Source organism: Protobothrops mucrosquamatus, unplaced genomic scaffold, assembly GCF_001527695.2.
Source record: "Protobothrops mucrosquamatus isolate PMUCROS unplaced genomic scaffold, P.Mucros_1.0 scaffold_211, whole genome shotgun sequence".
Taxonomy (NCBI): Eukaryota; Metazoa; Chordata; class Lepidosauria; order Squamata; family Viperidae; genus Protobothrops; species Protobothrops mucrosquamatus.
This window is the reverse complement of record NW_015386287.1, coordinates 442,717-461,927: the sequence shown is the minus strand read 5'-3', so window position 1 is coordinate 461,927 and position 19,211 is coordinate 442,717. Positions and strand designations below refer to the sequence as shown.

Here is a 19,211-nt window from a genome sequence, read left to right as displayed (position 1 = left end):
TGTTTGAATTGATATTTAAGTATAAAGTGAATCATGAGAATATAGTTGGATGCTTCCAAATGCATGGGAAACGCCTTTTGTTTCTATTTAGAATTCCACATCCTTACAAATTTGCCAATGTTTCAAAACTGTCTGTTAATAATTGCTATTTTTTGACTTCATTTTCTTAACAGAAGTTTTCATTGTTTCTGGGTTTTTTATACATTGGAAGAGGATGTTTTATTCCAAACAAAAAGTCAAGAATGGACTGTAGTTTAGGAACTTTATATCAATTTCTGAAAAGTTAATTCTCAATATTAATTCATAGGCAATTTTTACTATCACTATACATTTTTCCAATAGATTTCAAAGATATGTTATATCTTTTGCATACATTTTTATATCAAAGATTTTTAGCATAATGTCCAGATTGTTTATTGCTTATGACTATAACAGATTTGTACCTAGGAACAACTAGAAGCTGCACACTCTAATGGTTCTGCATTTATATACCAGTTTTTATAGGGAATTCTGTATATTTCATATTTACACATTGCAGATACATTAATATGGGTACAAATTCAGGTTGTTGGGATATCAGCATTCCTATTTATTCTTTAAAATATAATCCATAGATCTTAGCACTGTCAAGAGGGAGATGAAAGCTTCACAATAGTTCAAAAACTTGCAGAATTTCTAAGATAACAAATTGAATGATTTATGGAGGTTGAAACGTTCATTTAGCCTTTGCACACAATTTAGTGCATACAGTCCTTTATTACATATAGTTCAACTTGTTACCTAATACCTTATAAGAAGCCATTATTTAGAAGCATTAAACGAAAATACTAAAATAAGATTGTGGTTATATTTATATTAAAGATAACTTTTCATTTGTCTTTTTCAGAAATAATGCTTTTTCTATCATGAAAACACAAGACTTGGTATCATTAGTTCAGATCTTTGCAATCCTAGTTCTAGTACGTTCATTTTGCTTTGAAGAAATTCTAGATATGCAAACTTATGTCTGATTGTGGCCCAGCACTGCTACATAATATGCTCATTCTAATTGAAAATGATACAGATGGGGATTCATATCTGAATGTGCAAATCCATACATAAATATTTGGATTTAAATTTAGATGCATATCCATAGGGAATGTGTATGTGGTAATACATAACTATAGATACAACCTCATGACAGGTGCTTTATGGAAATACCTGAAGATGTACAAATGATTACATAAAGGATGTGCTTTCATAGCGGTTTCAATGAATGATAACATTTTGTTCTTTTGTTAATAACATTAAAAACAGTTTAGGAACTTAATCTAAAGGGTAGACAGATGGTCATAGGAAATACTAAGGGCCTGTAGTGTACATTCATATTTGATATTTGGCAATGATAAATTGTTTTAATTAATGATTAATGTACAGACATTTGTTTATAAAGTCACTTCTTGGGGTTACTGTAAATTAAGATCTAACATAAGCATAGGGCAAATATTCCTTTTAATTATGCCTAACTATCTTAACTATCATAGTTTTATTTACTTTGTATTAGTTGGGTAGTTACTCTGTTTTCCTAATACTCCATCCTTCATATGGAACAAATATCCTTCTTTGAAAGTGCCCAAAGTGATTCAACTGGGTGGATTGAGGATGGGTCCAAAATGCTAAAATGTTATATAAATATGAATTTGCTTGAAAGCAAAATAACTTAAGATTCACATTGGAGGAGGTTCGTAGGTTAATATTTCTTGATAATTGAATAAAATAATGATTTGTTCATGTGCTTTCAACATTCTTATATCAAAAATACCTTGTTGAGCTCTCTATTATTTAGTGTGATTTTTTTGTTTTTGTAACCTGCTGTATGTTACCTGCATTTAAAGAAAGATGCCATGTTTTGACTAGGTAAATATCATTTTGTAACCATTCAAAATCAATGTTATGAATACAGCATAAGACATGGGTAGTAAATGCTACTCAGTCCCTTGGGGGAATTCCTAGGTAATTCCATTCATACGCAATAAAGACACAATATTGGGAATGAAGAAATGAAACTGAAGGATAGCCTCTTAGCAGCGTCACTGTTATTGTGATCCTCATGTTTAAATAACAATGAATCTACCAAGTAATTGGTAGATTGATTCAATATGCTATCCAATAGCCCATGATTTACAAATTACCCTGGCTGGATTTATGCATTACACTAAGCCACAAAAAAAGCAGTTTGTTTTTCTGTTGTGTGAACCCAATCAAACTCAAAAGTGGGGAGATGAAGGACAAATTAATTATCCACCAAGGACAGAAAACCTCCAAGATTCCTTCCAACCTTATGATTCTGTGGTAATGATCAGAAAATCAGGAGAGCTTGGAATTATAGTCATTTTCCATTCAGATAAGAAGCAGCGGTCTGCTTTTATTGCAAGAATTAAAACAAAATTATACATGTGCCTTATAAGTGTGCTTTTAAAGGTGAGATCATCTGAATATGTTAGAAAACAATTGCACTAAACAGATGAGGTCCAACTCGTGTCAAATGATAGGTTAGTCCTATCATTTGATCTCATTTCCTGTTGTTTTTTTATTGTTTGGAATGATTGATATGACTAAATGTTAGTATTACCTGATGTTGCCTATTTATATTTGGCATCTTCCTTGTTTTTGTTAATTTTACTGAAAGATAATCAAGATAAGAAAGAAAATAATTGAAGATGACATCTGTGGCAGTTAGAACTCTAGCAATAAAAGAACAAAGGATAATAAATCCATATACGGTAGATAGATAGATAGATGATAGATAGACAGACAGACAGACAGACAGACACTGGAAGAATTAATCCTCTAATTATAAATAATGTTTAAGAGTCTTTGGTAGACAATCTAATAAATTAATAAATGTTCATAACTGACTTATTTTAAAAATTGTACATCCTAATGTGAATGAAATTATATTGAAGCTTGAGATACACACAAGGACACCACACAACAGAGACACAGTAGTATTTGCCATACAGTGGAATTTATTAAATTTATATGCCGCCCATTTCATTGTCAAATGACTCTGATTACACTGCAGATGTAGAGGAATATATTCATATTCAAATATAATGACCAGTATTTAATTGGGAATAAATTTGCGTGGTATGCTAACTATGATTTCCTTACTAAAATTTTCTGGGTTCATACAACCAACTCAACTAAGAAAAGCAGCAACATGAGACAAGGCTCTGAAGACCCATTTTGCCCCATGAAGCAGTGCCTAATGCAGGGCTTTTCAAATAATAGATGGGGATTGATTGTTTTTGGTACCTGTTTTGTGGCCCAGACATATAAATACTATACATAATTTTAAAATGGAAAAATAAAAGAATACAAATTCTTTGCGATGAAATGGAGTCAGTATTTGACTGCTTTTTCAGATAAATGTGAATATTTTAAAAATTCAAAATCAAAGAGAATTTCTCAAAATGCATTTTAAGGTAGAATTATAGTAAAATTTAATTAAGGCTTGATTTTCTGCATCAATAGTGGTTGTTAATCCGTAATTTATTGGCATCAGTCGGAAGAAAATATTAATTTAAGTTTGAAGTTAGCACTAAGAGATGTTCTTTGTTACAGAAATCACAGCCAAAGTACTCATTTCATCACATTACTCATAGAATTTAGTTGAAGTGCATAATGATTTAAAATTTTCTCCTATTGACTATTGTTAATAGGAGTCCATTAATGAAGCTTTTAGATGGTTGTTTCAGATGAACAATGAAAATATTAAGTGTTTTGTAATTTCAGGTTTAACTCACATAAAAAGCGAGTATGTCACATATCCCACAAATGTTAAGAAAATTAAAATCACAAAACCTATCTTTCAACTTCAAATATTTTGACTCATGGAGGATGTAATTCTTTATTTCAAAGTTCTTCCAAAATGTTTCTTTTAGATAGTCATTGCACATCCCGGTGTAAAAAGTAAACTTCATCATTACATCATAACACTTTGCACAAAGCAGTACATATTATGGAATATAAAATATGAGATTTTATATAATTCATAAAACACACATTTTTTAAGAGTGGTATTCAAAAGTGAGGGTACAGTTATCACAGTGTTTCTCTGCAAATACTAGAGTGCAATCATACACAGCCTAGGATTCTGCTGTTGCTTCAGTCCAAACATTGTTCAGTCCAACACTTATTTTCTAAGTTACTATTGTTTACAATAATAAATTCATCAATTAGCCTAAAATGATTTCAGCTGTTCTTGTTGGAAGTAGTTTACCAAAGGCAAGATCTTCTTGAATGGAATTTCTATAATCATATATAATGAAACACCTCAACATTGCCAGTGTTTACTATATCAATGTTTTCATCTACTTGTGGTGCAAGTTGTCTCTACAGTTGGAACCTTGCAAAAGACACAGCAGCTTTGGTAACTTAAACAGAAATGCTTCAGTCACACTCGTATGTGCTGTGAAGCACCTTATTATCATTGTTTGCATAGATTTAGTGTGCAATTTGTGGCATTATAGATGTTGGTTACCTAGGACGTATGGTCAGTGATGATGGAATGCTGATGATGGGAATACAATATTTGCTTAACCCTGCCTTTGTGCAGGGTGTGAATTCAGTCAATATGATACATTTTCTATATATCTCCCTCTGTGTCATGTAGTAACCCAGCCAATAAACTTTCGTACTGTATGCTGCAAATATGTCAGGATCTTTCTGGAGGGGAAGAACGGGTTTGGGATTAGAACGGGTTTCCAACCAGGGGTGCGAGACGATATTCCAGGGGGTGTGAAAAATTGGGTTTTCAAAATTATAGTGTATATGCATAATTTGTTACCATTATTTTGAACTTTTGTAAGGGGTGCAAGAATATATCAAGCGTTCTGGGGTGTGGGGTATAGAAAAGGTTGGGAACCGCTGGATTAGAAGATAAATCATGTGATATAGGGCTACCATATCAGGTTTGCAAAAATCCAAGGAACCTCAAGGTGGCAGCAAAGAAACACAGAACCCCACCACCACCATCAACACTATGTAATGGACAGATTTTAGCAATACATATATGGTAGTTCTAATGTGATGTTAATCCTGCAAGGAAATGCTCACATGCCTCCATTTTGGCGAACTGAAGTCTTCATCTCAGTATACTCTTTGACACAGGGGGCATATAGAAGAAAAAATCCAAAATGGAATTTTCAACATTTACGGTATAAAAGTTCCTCAAACATTATAATTTGTTGCATATTTTGAATAACATAGTTATAATTGATCCTTGAAGAGGCAATTGACAAAGTTTACCTTCCAACACAGGGGTCCCCAACCTATGGGCCACGGCCCAGTACCAGGCTGTGGCCTGTTGGCCACTGGGCCCCGCCCCACTCACAGTAGCACCACTGCGCTGGCACTAGCGGCCCCATTTGCACATGCGCTGGGATGCTACCACCGCCGCCAGCATCACGGCACCAGCGGCCCGTTTGCACATGTGTGCATGCGCCATGGGTGCGCACAGCCCATTCCCGCATGCACACAGACAGCAGCACATTTGCCCTGGGTGTGCACAGCCCACTTGCGCATGCACACATACACTAGCGCCACCATCATGCACATGCCTGTTTGCGCACACGTGTGTGGGCTGTGCACGTGCACATTTCCCTGCTGCTCTCTTCCTTCTGCCAAGCTGGAAAGGTTGGGGAACTCTGTTCTAACATATCAGTTGCATGAAGCCATTTCCCATATATTCTATTGCCAAGAAATGGCTGATATTGGAAAAGAAAATGAGCCTTTTGAGAGATTAATCATTTGTAACTGTTGAAATTATCCAGCTTAGACAGACAGACTCCTCCTATAGATAACTTTCATCCTAAATTAGTAGAATGTCACATACAAAGAAGGAGGAGAGAGAAGACGAAAACAAAGAAGCTATTAATCATAAAGCTTCAGGGTCGGAAAGCATGTGGCCAGACCGAGCCTAGCAACCAGGTCTGAAAAGGAAGGATGTGGTGTAATTCTACGGGACAGGTATACAGTAGTGGCCAAAATTGTGGAAACCTTTTGGGAAAAGTGTACAGTAGAAATGCCACCTTTGGTTAAATTTCCACCAATTTTTCTTCTAATTTCTTTATAACTGTAGCCTTGTCACTTAATAATACTATTTTACATTGCTTTCTGGACAACCAGTCAACTCTTTGCACCATTACTTTAATTTTATTACGTTTTACAAGCTCACTAAATGAAAGAACACAAAAAAACCCAACCAACTTGATAGCGATTACATAACACACTGACAAATGTCCTCCTCTCAGCTTCAATACATGACATCAATAACTGAATCCTACTGTGATCTGATTGGCTCATTGCCAAAACAAGATGACACCTGATTGGCTCTCTAAACACTCATGCTCATTGGCTACAATCAGATGAAGGAAAGCTACCTGATATCAACCTAAGCAAGTTGTGTTTCCTTTTTCTGATTATTTGGCTATAACTTTTCATAGAATACAGTACAGATAATTGTACAAACTTTGTTGCATTACATTCTTGATTTAATTATTTCCATTGATATATAATTTTATGGTACTACTCCCAAAAAAAGTGGTGTTATTAGCCATCAAAATACACTTTTCCCAAAAGGTTTCCACAATTTTGGCCACTACTGTAAAGGTTTATGCTGAACTAATTTTGGACGTAGTCTCTTGCTTGCAGGTATAGAGGTCCACCAGCCTTTGCAAACGCTTCAATAAATCTTGTTTTGTTTTTTAATACCTTTGAAGTTGAATTTTATTCCTCACAGCCTCAAGTAAGGCCATTCTCAAGCAGACTTCCACCACCTGATGCCTTCCAGATATGCTGGGGCTACAATTCTAGAATTCCCAGGCAGTCAAGATTCTAGAGGAACAACTCAATAGTTGCAGATCTCTCTAAAAGATCTTGATAGAAGTCGATTGCTCATGCCAGTGTTGCCAGACCTACAGTACACTGCTTAGGAAGTGTTCCCCTTGCTTTTATTTATTTCACTTTATTTTTCATCTGACAGGCTTCTTAGGAGTGTTGTAAGGAGTCTAGCCAGTTGGTGAGCTCTCTAATCTAAACCAGCTGTCCCTAAATTGAGGCCTCCCATTTGCATTGTTTTAACATACTTAGAAAATGAAGTATTCATTTTTAACATTCCTCCTCCAATTGGTTTAATGCTGAATTACAGAAGAGAACTAAGCAAAACCAGGTGCTTTTGCTGTATTCACTCCAGTGTCTGAGGAGGAGCAGACCTCTCTGATTCCCTTCCCTCTCCTCCCCTCCCTCCTCCTTCCTTCCCCTTTCTTCCCCTCATTCTTTCTGTCTCTCTTTCTCTCTCCCCGTTTCTCTATGATTTGGCCTTTCGTTCGCTGGAAATTAAATGATGGCAGGTCTGAAGTTCTAGCAAAAGATTTAATGTACAAAAGCATTTTTAGATATTCAGCTGTACGGGCATTACTGTTTTACCTCCTTGGCTTTATTCATCAGTTTTGGACATGACAGCATTTAAAAGGTATGTTCTCTGTGTTATGTTACTATTTTGTTTCTTTTTGGATAGTTTGCTGAATGCAATTGTGAGAGACCTGCTTAACTTATACATGCCATTACATTTGAAAGAGATTGTGCGGGAGAGGGGAGGAATAATTTTATTCCTTTCGTATTATGCAGATCTAGTATCTGACAGCCTCTTTGTACTGAATCCAGCTGTTTATCACTGGAGCCATGTACAGAGTCTATGAAAAGTTTTTGTGCAGAAGTGCCTCAACATTTATTGTAGATCAAAATCAGTTTACAGCAACGGAATGTTTAAAAAAAATATTTTCCACTAATATGCTGTTGACTAACTCAATTTCTCCTGAGGGAACTGAACGACATATCATATGCTGTGTCTATTATTTTTCCCCGTGAAGATAACTATCTTGAAGTAGTTCCAGACTGCACTCTTATAGGAGGACATTTCCCTTATTTTGCAAACTAGGAAAAAAAATTGCTGGAAAAAAGAGGAAGTAACTGAAATTATAAAACAATATTGGATTGGTTTTTTATATTGCTATTTAGTGTTTCTATGGCTTTGCTCAATGTTCTTTGGGGAGTTTCATAAAGGATAAATCACTGTGCTAAAGAATGTACAGTTTAGATTTTGAATAAAAGACATAGCAGAGGAAGAGATACAAAAATAAGGGGGAAAATATCTGGCACCTTCAGTTACATGCTATTAGATTTACTTTCCCTCAGGTATGACCTGTCTTTTTTCTTTTAATGCATCTGAAAATGACTCCCTCTCAAGCAGTAGACACAACTAATAAGAGTTTTTCTATCTTAGGAGGGGAAATTATTTAATGGCATCAGGCTGGCTATTATAGGAAAGATTCTGGATTCAGCAGAAATTTTTCCTGCTCTAGCAGAGTAATTATTTATCTTCTTATGTTCTAGTCATGCATGTACTCAAAGTTCTTATGAGCCGTGATTCTAATCCATATATGCTTGCAGTCATTGGAAGATGTGAATATGTTTTTCAGGGTGCCCAGATTGGCTACAATGTCTGGTTGAATTAGATACTGGCTGTCACTTATGCAAGTGTTTTGTTTTTCCTTTTTTTTTTGTCCTGTGAAATGACTCTTCCAGAACAGAACAGAATAACGAGAGTTGGAAGGGTTCTAGTCCAACCCCCTGCACAAGCAGGAAACCCTATACCATTCCAGACAAGTGGCTGTCCAATCTCTTCTTAAAAGCCTCCAGTGATGGTGCACCCACAATTTCTGAAGGCAAGCCATTCCACTGGTTAATTGTTCTCATTGTTAGGAAATTTCTTCTTAATTCCAGATTGCTTCTCTCCTTGATGTTTCCATCCATTGTTTCTTGGCTTGCCTTCTAGAGTTTTGGAAAAATAGGTTGATCCCCTCTTCTTTGTGGCAGCCCCAGTGGTGGGATTCAAATATGTGAACAACCGGTTCTCTGTGTGGATACCGCTTCCGGAAGTCCATTCTGGGCCTGGGTAACAAAAAATTAGCTACTGGTTCTGCCGAAGTGGTGCGAACTGGCTGAATCCCACCACTGGGCAGCCCCCAAATATTAGAACACTGCTATCATATCATCCCTAGTCCTTCTTTTCATTAGACTAGACAAACCAATTCCTGCAACTGTTCTTCATATGTTTTAGCCTCCAGCCCCCAATCATCTTTGTTGCTTTTCCCCCCACTCTTTCCACAATCTCTACATCTTTTTTATAGTATGGTAAACAAAACTGGCTGCAATATTCTAATTGTGATCTTAGTAAGACCACAATCTTTCAATCTTCCTTTGGAATACAATCTTCCTTTGAGATATGCAGTCTGCCTTTGGACTTGCACCATCTCTCTGGAAAGATTTTAAGAGAAACAAAATACAGCAGGACATGATAGATGATGCAGAAAGTTCTCCCAGATGGGTGCCTCTGATTACGTTGGGACTATAACTCCCAGCATCCTTACCCATTTTTCCTGCTCAGATTCTACTGTCTTCATCCTCATCCCTATCAACAGCTGTCATCCTGTTGAGTGATGAACCATGGGTTTTTCCTTGGTGAAAAAAAATACAGTGAGAGGACCATTTGGAACAGAAGAAAATAGCTGGAAAGGAAAGCATGACAACTCTTCTGAATTGCAGCCACTTTTCTCCAGCAGTTTTCCTTAATGTGGTACCCTCTAGAACAGGGGTGTCAAACTGCTGGCCCGCAGGCCGGATGCATCATAGTGAAACCGCGCTCACCCCATTGCCAGCAATGGCAAAAAAGCCACGATATGTCGCAACACATCACATGACGTTGCAAGTTTGACACCCCTGCTCTAGAATGCTCAGACTATAATGCTGAGAATTTCTGACCAACAGGATACTTGAGATTTATAATCCTAATATCTCTCGAAGACACTGCTGCCAGAGGCTGTTCTGTTGGAGATCCTGGTTCCTCAGATATGGGGAGCAAACAATGTACATTTTGCCTCTGAGCTGTCAGTCCCTTGACTATTTGAGACCTGATTTCAGTCTCTGTTTTATATATAACATTTATACTCTATATAATGTGAAGCTATCATAAATAAATAAACAAACAGCAAAATAACAGAGAATGATAAAGAGTTAGTGTTCCTGGCAATTTCAGTCTTTGTTATTCTGCCATTTGTTTGTTTGTTTGTTTTGTTTATGGTGTCTAAATCTATGCTGATTCCTGGCATCTGTCTGCACTATCCCTGCAGTTTACTTGGCAAGACTTTTCAGAAATGGTTTGGCATTGCCTTCTTCCTAAGACTGAGAGAGATTGAGTGGTCCAAGGTCACCAGCTCGCTTTGTACCTAAGGCAGAATTCAAATTCACGGTCTCCCAATTTCTAGCCTGATGTCTTAATCACCACACCAAACTGATTCAGTTCTGCCATGTTAGTTCTAAATTATTGCAGGTATTGGTATATATTGTCAGAATGCAGTACTGAGATTATTTACATTTAGCTCATGGTTGGGAAGCCCTCCAAGTTTTTGTTTCGTTTTTTAATTTTTTTTTATTCTGCCTTTATTGTTTTTATAAACAACTCAAGGCAGAGAACATACTTAATACTCCTCCCCCCCTCTTATTTTCCCCACAGCAGTTCAAGACGTAAATTGGGCTGAGAGAGAGTGGCTGGCACAAAGTCAACCATCACAGTCTCCTGTTTCCCCACAGGACGGTAAAATGTTTAGACTAGCAGAAATCCTCCATCCCCCTCCCAATCCTGTGGCAACTTAAGACAAGGGAAATGGCTGCAGCCATTGTAGACAGTATCTTAACCAGACAAAACATATGAAGAATAGTTGCAAGAATTGGGTAGGGCCAGTCTAGAGAAAAGGACTAGGGGTGACATGATAGCAGTATTCCAGTATTTGAGGGGCTGCCACAAAGAAGAGGGGGTCAAATTATTCTCCAAAGCACCAGAGGGCAGGACAAGAAACAATGGATGGAAATTAATCAAGGAGAGAAGCAACCAGGATTTAAGGAGAAACTTCCTAACAGTGAGGACAATTAACCAGAGGAACAGGTTGCCTTCAAAAGTTGTAAGTGCTTTATCACTGGAGATTTTAAAGAAGAGACTGAACAGCCACCTATCTGAAATGGAGGGCAGTGGTGGGATTCAGCTGGTTTGCACCACTTTGGCAGAACTGGTAACTAATTTTTTGTTGCCCAGGGCCAGAATGGACTTCCAGAAGCAGCATCCACACACAGAACCAGTTGTTCCCATAGTTGAATCTCACCACTGGAATAGGGTCTCCTGTTTGAGCAGGGGTGTGGACTCAAAGACCTCCAAAATCCCTTCCAGCTCTATTCTGATTGAATTGAAATTGGCTCTCTTATTTTTTGTTCGTTTCAAGTTTGTTGCACTATATATATATCAGCAATCTTCATCATGTGGGATCCCTGGTTCAGCCACATGAAAAGATCATGGATTCCCACTCTTGCTTTAAGCACACTTTTTTCTCATGTAATTTTGGAAGCTGTCCTGTTATGTTAAAAAACAGCTGGTTTCTATTTACTTCAGATCACCATAGCGAATATCCATATAATAACTTTGTTATACCTCTTGCAGGTTAATGCCCATTTTCATGGCTGTTGGCTGTCTCATTAGTCATGGAACGACACAGGTGAGATACAGACTGTGTAAGAAAGAAGGGAAAGGATTACATGGGCTGGCATAGGGGAAAGAGAAAAATGACACAATATTAGATTCATTATAAACTTTACCAAATATAAAAAATGCATGTGGCTGTATCATCTCATCTTGGTAGCTGGTTTTTTCATGTCTATTGCTACCAAGGAAAAAAGAAAAGCATGATATTCCCTCTGATTTATAATTTTGCATTCTTCCAATTGTTCATTGTTTGATCCTCTTTTATTTTCTGTTTAGCAACAATGCTCAAATGGGTTTGAGATGGAGCGTGTGTCAGGCCAATGCTTAGGTAAGATTTTGATTATACCCATTCCTCTCAGCTAATAGTATACCACATGATACAGTATAAGCTGTGTGTGCTGGAAACTTTGGGTTATGTTTTATATTTTTCAGTATGAAAAAGTATGATTTATTAATTACATCTTCAAATGAATATGACTAGATTCAACTCATTTAATTGGAACTGACCATGAAAGGGAAGAATCAATGTCTTGATTGCTGAATTTGAAATACAACATCCAATATGGCTACAAGAAGATTAATTTTGAAGTCCTGCTTTATAATAAAGAAAATAAAACAATAAGAGCAAAAATTAAATAGGACTGCTGCTATTGAAAGCCTGCAGTGAAACTATTAAATAGAGATATAGAACTAAAATATTATGGAGCTTATGGGAAAAATATTTATTTGTTTATTAAACAGATTTATATAGCTGCCCAACTTGCACACAATGACTCTGGATGATATACAACATTAAAAATCCACAGTTAAAAATCTACAGTTCAACCCCCCAACCCTCACAACACCCACGATGGCAACTACACAATCAGATAAGCTATTTATTAAACAGATTTATAGAGCAATGTATTTAGATAGTACATTGATTCTGATGCAGATCTAATAGAATAGAATAGAGTAGAGCTGGAAGGGACCTTGGAGGTCTTCTAGTCCAGCCCTCTGCTCAAGCAGGAGAACCTATACCATCTCAGACAAGTGGCTGTCTAGTCTCTTCTTGAAAATCTCCAGTGATGGAGCGCCCACAATTTCTGGAGACAAACTGTTCCACTGGTTAATTGTCCTCACTGTCAGGAAGTTTCTCCTTAATTCCAAGTTGCTTCTCTCTTTAATCAGTTTCCAACCATTGTTTCTCGTCCTTCCCTCTGGTGCTTTGGTGAATAATGTGACCCCCTCTTCTTTGTGGCAGCCCCTCAAGTACTGGAATACTGCTATCATGTCTCCCCTATTTCTTCTTTTCTTTAGACTAGCCAGACCCAAGTCCTGCAGCCGTTCTTCGTATGTTTTAGTCTCCAGGCCCTTGATCATCTTAGTTGCTCTTCTCTGAATTTTTTCCAAACTCTCAACATCTTTTTTGTGATATAGTGACCAAAAATGGTTGCAATATTCCAGGTGTGGTCTCACTAGGGTTTTGTAAAGTGGTACTAATACTTCGCGTGATCTTGATTCTATGCCTCTGCTTATACAAGCCAGGATTGTATTAGCTTTTTTGGTTGCTGCTGCACACTGCTGGCTCATAGTCAAGTGATCGTCCACTAGACTAGAACTCCAAGGTCCCTCTCACAGTTACTGTTTTTGAGCCAGGTCTTGCCCAATCTGTACTTGTATCTTTGATTTTTCCTCCCTAAATGTAAAATTTTGCTTTTCTCCACATTGAAACTCATTTTGTTGGATAGCTACCATTGTTCAAGTTGGTCTAGATCTTTTTGAATCCTAAGTTTGTCTTCTGGGGTGTTGGCTATTCTTGCCAGTTTGGTGTCACCTGCAAATTTGATGAGTTCCCCTTCAATTCCCTAATGTAAGTCATTTATGAAGATATTGAAGAGTACTGAGCCTAAGACAGAACCTTGTGGTAGCCCGCTGCTTACTTCTAATAATCAACACAATGACAGTTTTCTTCCTTCATCACATCAGTCCCACTTGTAAATAGTGGAATAATTCAAGTAATGCCAATATGACATGTGTTTCTAAATAGTATTTAGCATGCTTTGCTAACTTAATGTCCTCCAGATGTATGGCCTACATGTCTCATTATCATTTCCTAGCCAGGCACAAAAATGTCCATCCTGTTTACAAGTGATGGCAGTTGCCATCCATGACCCTGGGCAGGAAAGTTTGTCATAGGAGTTTAGAAGAGTTAATTCTCTGAAACAAGAATGCAAAGCCTGAAACTCAAGGATCACAGCCACAAGTAGACCTCTAAACAGTATGGCCAAATCATAATCATTTTACAACAGAAAAGAAAAACTGGAAAATAATTGTTTTAAAATATTTAATTAAAAGTATTGGCGATATCGTTTAAATGTCAGTTTTATTAAATCCAACTCATTTTTTCCCTGGTCCATCCACTTTTTTGATCTGTCTCTCAGTGATTTTTGGAGTACAATCATTCAGAGGCAACATTTGACTTCTGGGTCACTTTGCTCCTGCCTGAACAATGCAAGAGACTCGGTGGTCTCCTCTCCTAACCATCCAACCATTTCAGTGTACTTAGTGGGCTCCTTGTGCAGCAGCCATGTTTACAGCCGTCCAAGCTGCTACAAGGGAGTTTGGGGAAAGTGCAGCTTCCTCTTTCTCTTCATCCTCATTATTGTTGTTATTCATATAGGCATCTTTATTTGCCATCAAAGATAAATCTAACAGAAAAACAAATTTATAAAGCATTATTCAACTCTAATAGGAGCTAATCTCATCCAAGGATCATGCTGAATAAGCTGTTTCCAGGGTTTTTCAGCAGTTGCCCAGAATCTGCTATTCTATGAGTTATGTGATAAATCATATCCTAAGGGGTCAGAATGGCTATTATTCTGTTTTCACCAGTGCATATCTCCTGCTGTGGAAAAGAGGTCATGATTCTCAAATGCTAATGATGCTGCATGTTATATCCCAAGCCTTTACATTCTTTCTCTCAAAAGGGACATATAGATGCACGCATCTTCAAATAACAACACAGCTCTATTATTCTAAATGGGAATAATCTTTGTTCTCCAAAATGGCTGTTGCTGTCCGATCTTATTCATCGGTTTGTTCGTGCCTTTCTGAAGTCAGTTTACACTTTAGTACTCCATGAAAGTGCCTAAAATGTGGCTGAGAGCTAACAGGAGAACTCAAATGAATTCTTGAGAGTTCAAAATTTTGCACTGATGTTTACACAAAAAAGAATATAAGGCCCGTGCAGTTCTAGAATAAGAGCCAGGTTCTACAGCTGCCAAATCAAATCTTTGCTGTCTTCAGGGAAAAAAGCCAACCAAAAACACGTGTGCCGGTGCTGTGATTTGAACAAAAAAAGGTTGTCATTTTTGTAATTAGAAATAGAACTCTAGGTTAGAGAAAGAACAGGAAATCAGACCATTTCTATTTTTACTGAAAACAAAACAGCAAGGTAAGATGGATTTTTACTCAGCAGATACCAAAATAGGGTCAATTTAGTCTATGCCTTAATACTGTGTATGGGGTAATCACAGCCAACTAGGAGTATTCACCAAACTATGGTTTTGCAAATTTTGTCTTAATTTACAAATCACACGTGCCAAAATGAAACATTCCACTTTATGAAAGGTAAATCAGTCTAGGGCTGAGCATAAATTTTAATCTGACCTTTTGCATAAAACATCCATATTGACCTAGTTCTTACACTTTGTTAAGATAAGTCATCTATCCATAGTGTATTATATCCATCATAGTTAGGTTTGCACAATATGATATGTGGGAACCTTGGCGCTCTCTGATCTTGGATGTTTTCTTGCAGATGTTTCTTTACCAAACTAAGTAGCATAATCAGTGCTAGTAGGGAGTAAGGTAGCACTCTAAAATAGCAATGTCTGCAAGAAAACAACTGAGCTCAGAGAGCACCTAGGACCCCACAGTTCAACCGTGAGCTACAAATATTCACTTCTATGATAAGATATAAATCTGATTAAAGCAATAACATGTGGACTCATGCAATATATTAAGCTAAAGACAGATGAATTCCGTTATAACTTAGCATGATGGGTGAAGTCAATTATAATGCAAAGGCTTTTGTTGGAGGAAAACAACAAAGGTTTTCCCTGAATGCTCCTCCCACTATATTATTCTACCTCTGTCCTCCCATCTTATGAGGATTGGAGGATCCTCCTCCGCAGCCCCCATGCAATAGCTTTTAAGCAGGGGTCTTCAAACTCGGCCCTTTTATGACTCATGGACTTCAACTTCCAGAATTCCTCAGCTAGCGTGCCTGCTTTTAAGGGACACAGGGAATTGCAATAAAGGGGAAGGCCATGTGAAAACTATAGCTTCATTTCCCTATGAAGCACTCTGTAAATTGAAATTAACAGCCTGGATCAGTACCTATTATCTGAGTTTTGCTTGGAAAATAACAACTTTAAACCATAATATTTAGGAAACAGTCTAACAGTATTGGGAGTAAGACCCATTGGACATGCATGGTATTGTTCTGAATATCAATTTAATGGATATATTACTAAACTTTAAAATCAACCGCTGACTGAGCTTTTATATATTTATTACAGGCAGTCCTCAACTTACAACAGTTCGTTTAGTGACCGTTCAAAGTTACAACTACACTGAAAAAAGTGACATGATTGTTTTTCACACTTACGATTATTGCAGCATCCCTATGGCCATGTGATCAAAATTCAGAGCTTGGCAACTGGTTCATATTTATGACGGTTGCTGTGTCCCAGGATCATGTAATCAACTTTTGCAACCTTCTGACAAGCAAAGTCAATGGGGAAGCCAGATTCACTTAACAACCGGGTTATTAACTGAACAACTGCAATGATTCACTTAACAACCGTGGCAAGAAAAGCTGTAAAATGGGGCAAAACTCACTTAACAAATGTCTCCCTTAGCAACATAAATTTGGGCTCAATTGTGGTCGTAGGTTGAGGACTACCTGTATTTGTGCCCATTCTATTTATTTGGTTCAATTTATTTGTTTGAAATTAGTGGTTTTTGGTTCTTGCTGTTCATGTGTATTACATTTGAGGGGGTAGGGATGGATATTATTAAAATCAGTCTATGTCTGTAAACCTCTCCCTTTCTTAAATTATCTCAAAAAGAAGTTTATACTGAACTATTAAATTTGAAATTGAAAAGTAGGATAAATAATTTATGATGTGATTAAAAGTCAATACATTAATTAGTTGACTGTAACAACAAGTGATTAATCAGACACAAACTATCAATCAGCAAAGAGCCAAGTTAACATTTCTATTTCTGGATTATTTCAGATGTTGATGAATGCCGCACTATTGCTGAGGCCTGTAGAGGAGACATGGTGTGTGTCAACCAAAATGGCGGCTATTTATGCATTCCACGAACAAATCCTATCCAGCGATCCCCATATATGAATCCTTACATACCTAGTGTGTACCCACCGCCTCCAGTCCCAGCTCCTGCTCCAAATTATCCTACTGTTGGAAGAGTGCCTCCCATTTGTCGGTTTGGGTATCGAATGAATGAAAACAACCAGTGTGTAGGTAAATAGCAAGATGTTTAATTTCTGCCTGTCAGATTTTTAGCCTGTCACAATTTGCTATCTGAACTGTGAGAGAGAGAGGAGGGAGGGAGGGAGGGAGAGAGAGAGAGAAAGAGAGAGAGAGAGAGAGAGAGAGAGAGAGAGAGAGAGAGAGAGGGAGGGAGAATAGGTAATCCTCGACTTATAACCATTCATTGAGTGACCATTTGAAATTACAACAGCAATGAAAAAAGTGAATTATGACCATTTTTCACATGTACGACCAAATGTCTCACTTAGCAATATAACTTTTGGGCTCATTTGTGGTTGTTAGTCAAGGAATACCTGTATACATTGGTCCATTGGTTTCATGACTGAATAGCGAAACCCTGGCGAAAGGCCCACGCAGCATTTTCCTGCTTTATTGTGCCTTGTTTATCTTTCACTAGGTCAATGGCCTCTGTACCATGTTTGAATTGCTGATTCTGCCAAAGCAAGACATTTATCATGGTGAAATGTTTGGACTAGTACCTTGCACATGAGGCACGTAGGTTCATGCTGATGATTCTGACTGCCAGATGTTTGAACCATCTAATGGGGGATAAATAGTGAATATATCTCATTCATGTGCCAACTGTCTTCATTAGGAAATAACAGGCTTCAGACTATAACCGTGCTGTTTCCTTTCAAACTACTTTGTGATTTATTGCTTTAACAGCTGTTTATTTGGACATTGCTGTTTCCTTACAGGTAGCACTTGTTTAGCAACCACAATTGCCATTGGCAACTTGGTCATTAAGCAACACGGTCACTAAAGGAAACTACAAATGTGCTTATGGTTTTAATTCACATTTTTTTTTGGTTTATAGATCTGCAAAGTTTATAAATGCAAAGATTGGTCATGAAATTGCATTTTCATCTCCTTTGTAAGTGCAAATGGACACTAAATGAGGCATTCACTAAATGAAGACTACCTATAATATGCTTCATAGTTGTGGTACGATCCGTTTTGTTTGGGGGATGCTGCTCAGGGAAGATGCACATTTCTTATCCAGGCAATTTCAACTGAAAGAGTGTTCTATCCATTTTGTAAAACTGACCAAAAGAAATAAAGATTAGGTATGTTGATATAATGTGATTATGAAGGTAGGCAACTTCCCAGAAAAAAAATTGATAAGAGAGAGCACTTTACTCTGTTCCTCAAAGGATGGGTGGTCAGGAAAGAATTCGTTTTCTTTTCTCTTTAACACATGAAAGAATGAACGTGTAGATACTCTTTATTGGATTTGATTTAAATAATACCACCATCACCCCAAACATCCATAGTAGAACCTGCAACCTGTAAGGCAGGGGTAGTCAACCTTGGCTCTTTTATGACTCGTGGACTTCAACTCCCAGAATTCCTGAGCCAGCACAGCTGGCTCAGGAATTCTGGGAGTTGAAGTCCACGAGTCATAAAAGAGCCAAGGTTGACTACCCCTGTAAGGTGACTGCTGAAGGACTCTGTTTTTGGTCCTATGAATTTTCTTGATTATTAAACAGATACGTAGTAGCTGCTGAGGATTAGCATTATGGTTCCCCTATTGCAGGGGTAGGGAACCTTGGCTCTTTTATGACTCGTGGACTTCAACTCCCAGAATTCTGAGAGCCAAGGTTGTCTATTGGCATTATCGTGGGTTATCTTAAAATGCATGTTTATCCAATTAGTAACTGAAAGTCTTTCAGCTAAAATTAATTCATGATAAAATTTTGTTTTTGAATGTTATTTTGGAATCAACTATTTGTTGTAAGAGAGGATTGAAGAGGAGAAAGACTAATGGAATATGTTGAGAGTGAAACCTTGGTTGGATAACATTTTGGAGGCGGTTATTTTGTCCCATGCCAGATGACACTAATAATGCTGGTTGCATTTCTTATTCTTTCTTTATAATTAGATTAATATATATATTGGTTTGCTGTGAATGTTCAAACTGACCACACAGTATACCAAGTTAATGCTTATTTGCTCTGTTTACATTGATTAGCATTTTGACTTGGTAATATGTACATCAAATATCTGTAAAA

The 19,211-nt window shown here is 37.3% G+C and overlaps 1 protein-coding gene across 1 annotated transcript in view; it reads left to right on the top strand.

The window, feature by feature from the left end:
- The first annotated feature begins 7,335 nt into the window (after positions 1-7,335).
- The window catches only part of FBLN5 (fibulin 5), a 48,810-nt gene continuing 36,934 nt past the window's right edge, over positions 7,336-19,211 (top strand). Inside the window, exons 1-4 of the mRNA XM_015826720.1 lie at positions 7,336-7,516; positions 11,591-11,645; positions 11,909-11,960; positions 16,921-17,169. Of these exons, the coding sequence (XP_015682206.1) occupies positions 7,500-7,516; positions 11,591-11,645; positions 11,909-11,960; positions 16,921-17,169 (373 nt within the window). The 5' untranslated portion in view covers positions 7,336-7,499. The remainder of the gene's footprint in view (positions 7,517-11,590; positions 11,646-11,908; positions 11,961-16,920; positions 17,170-19,211) is intronic.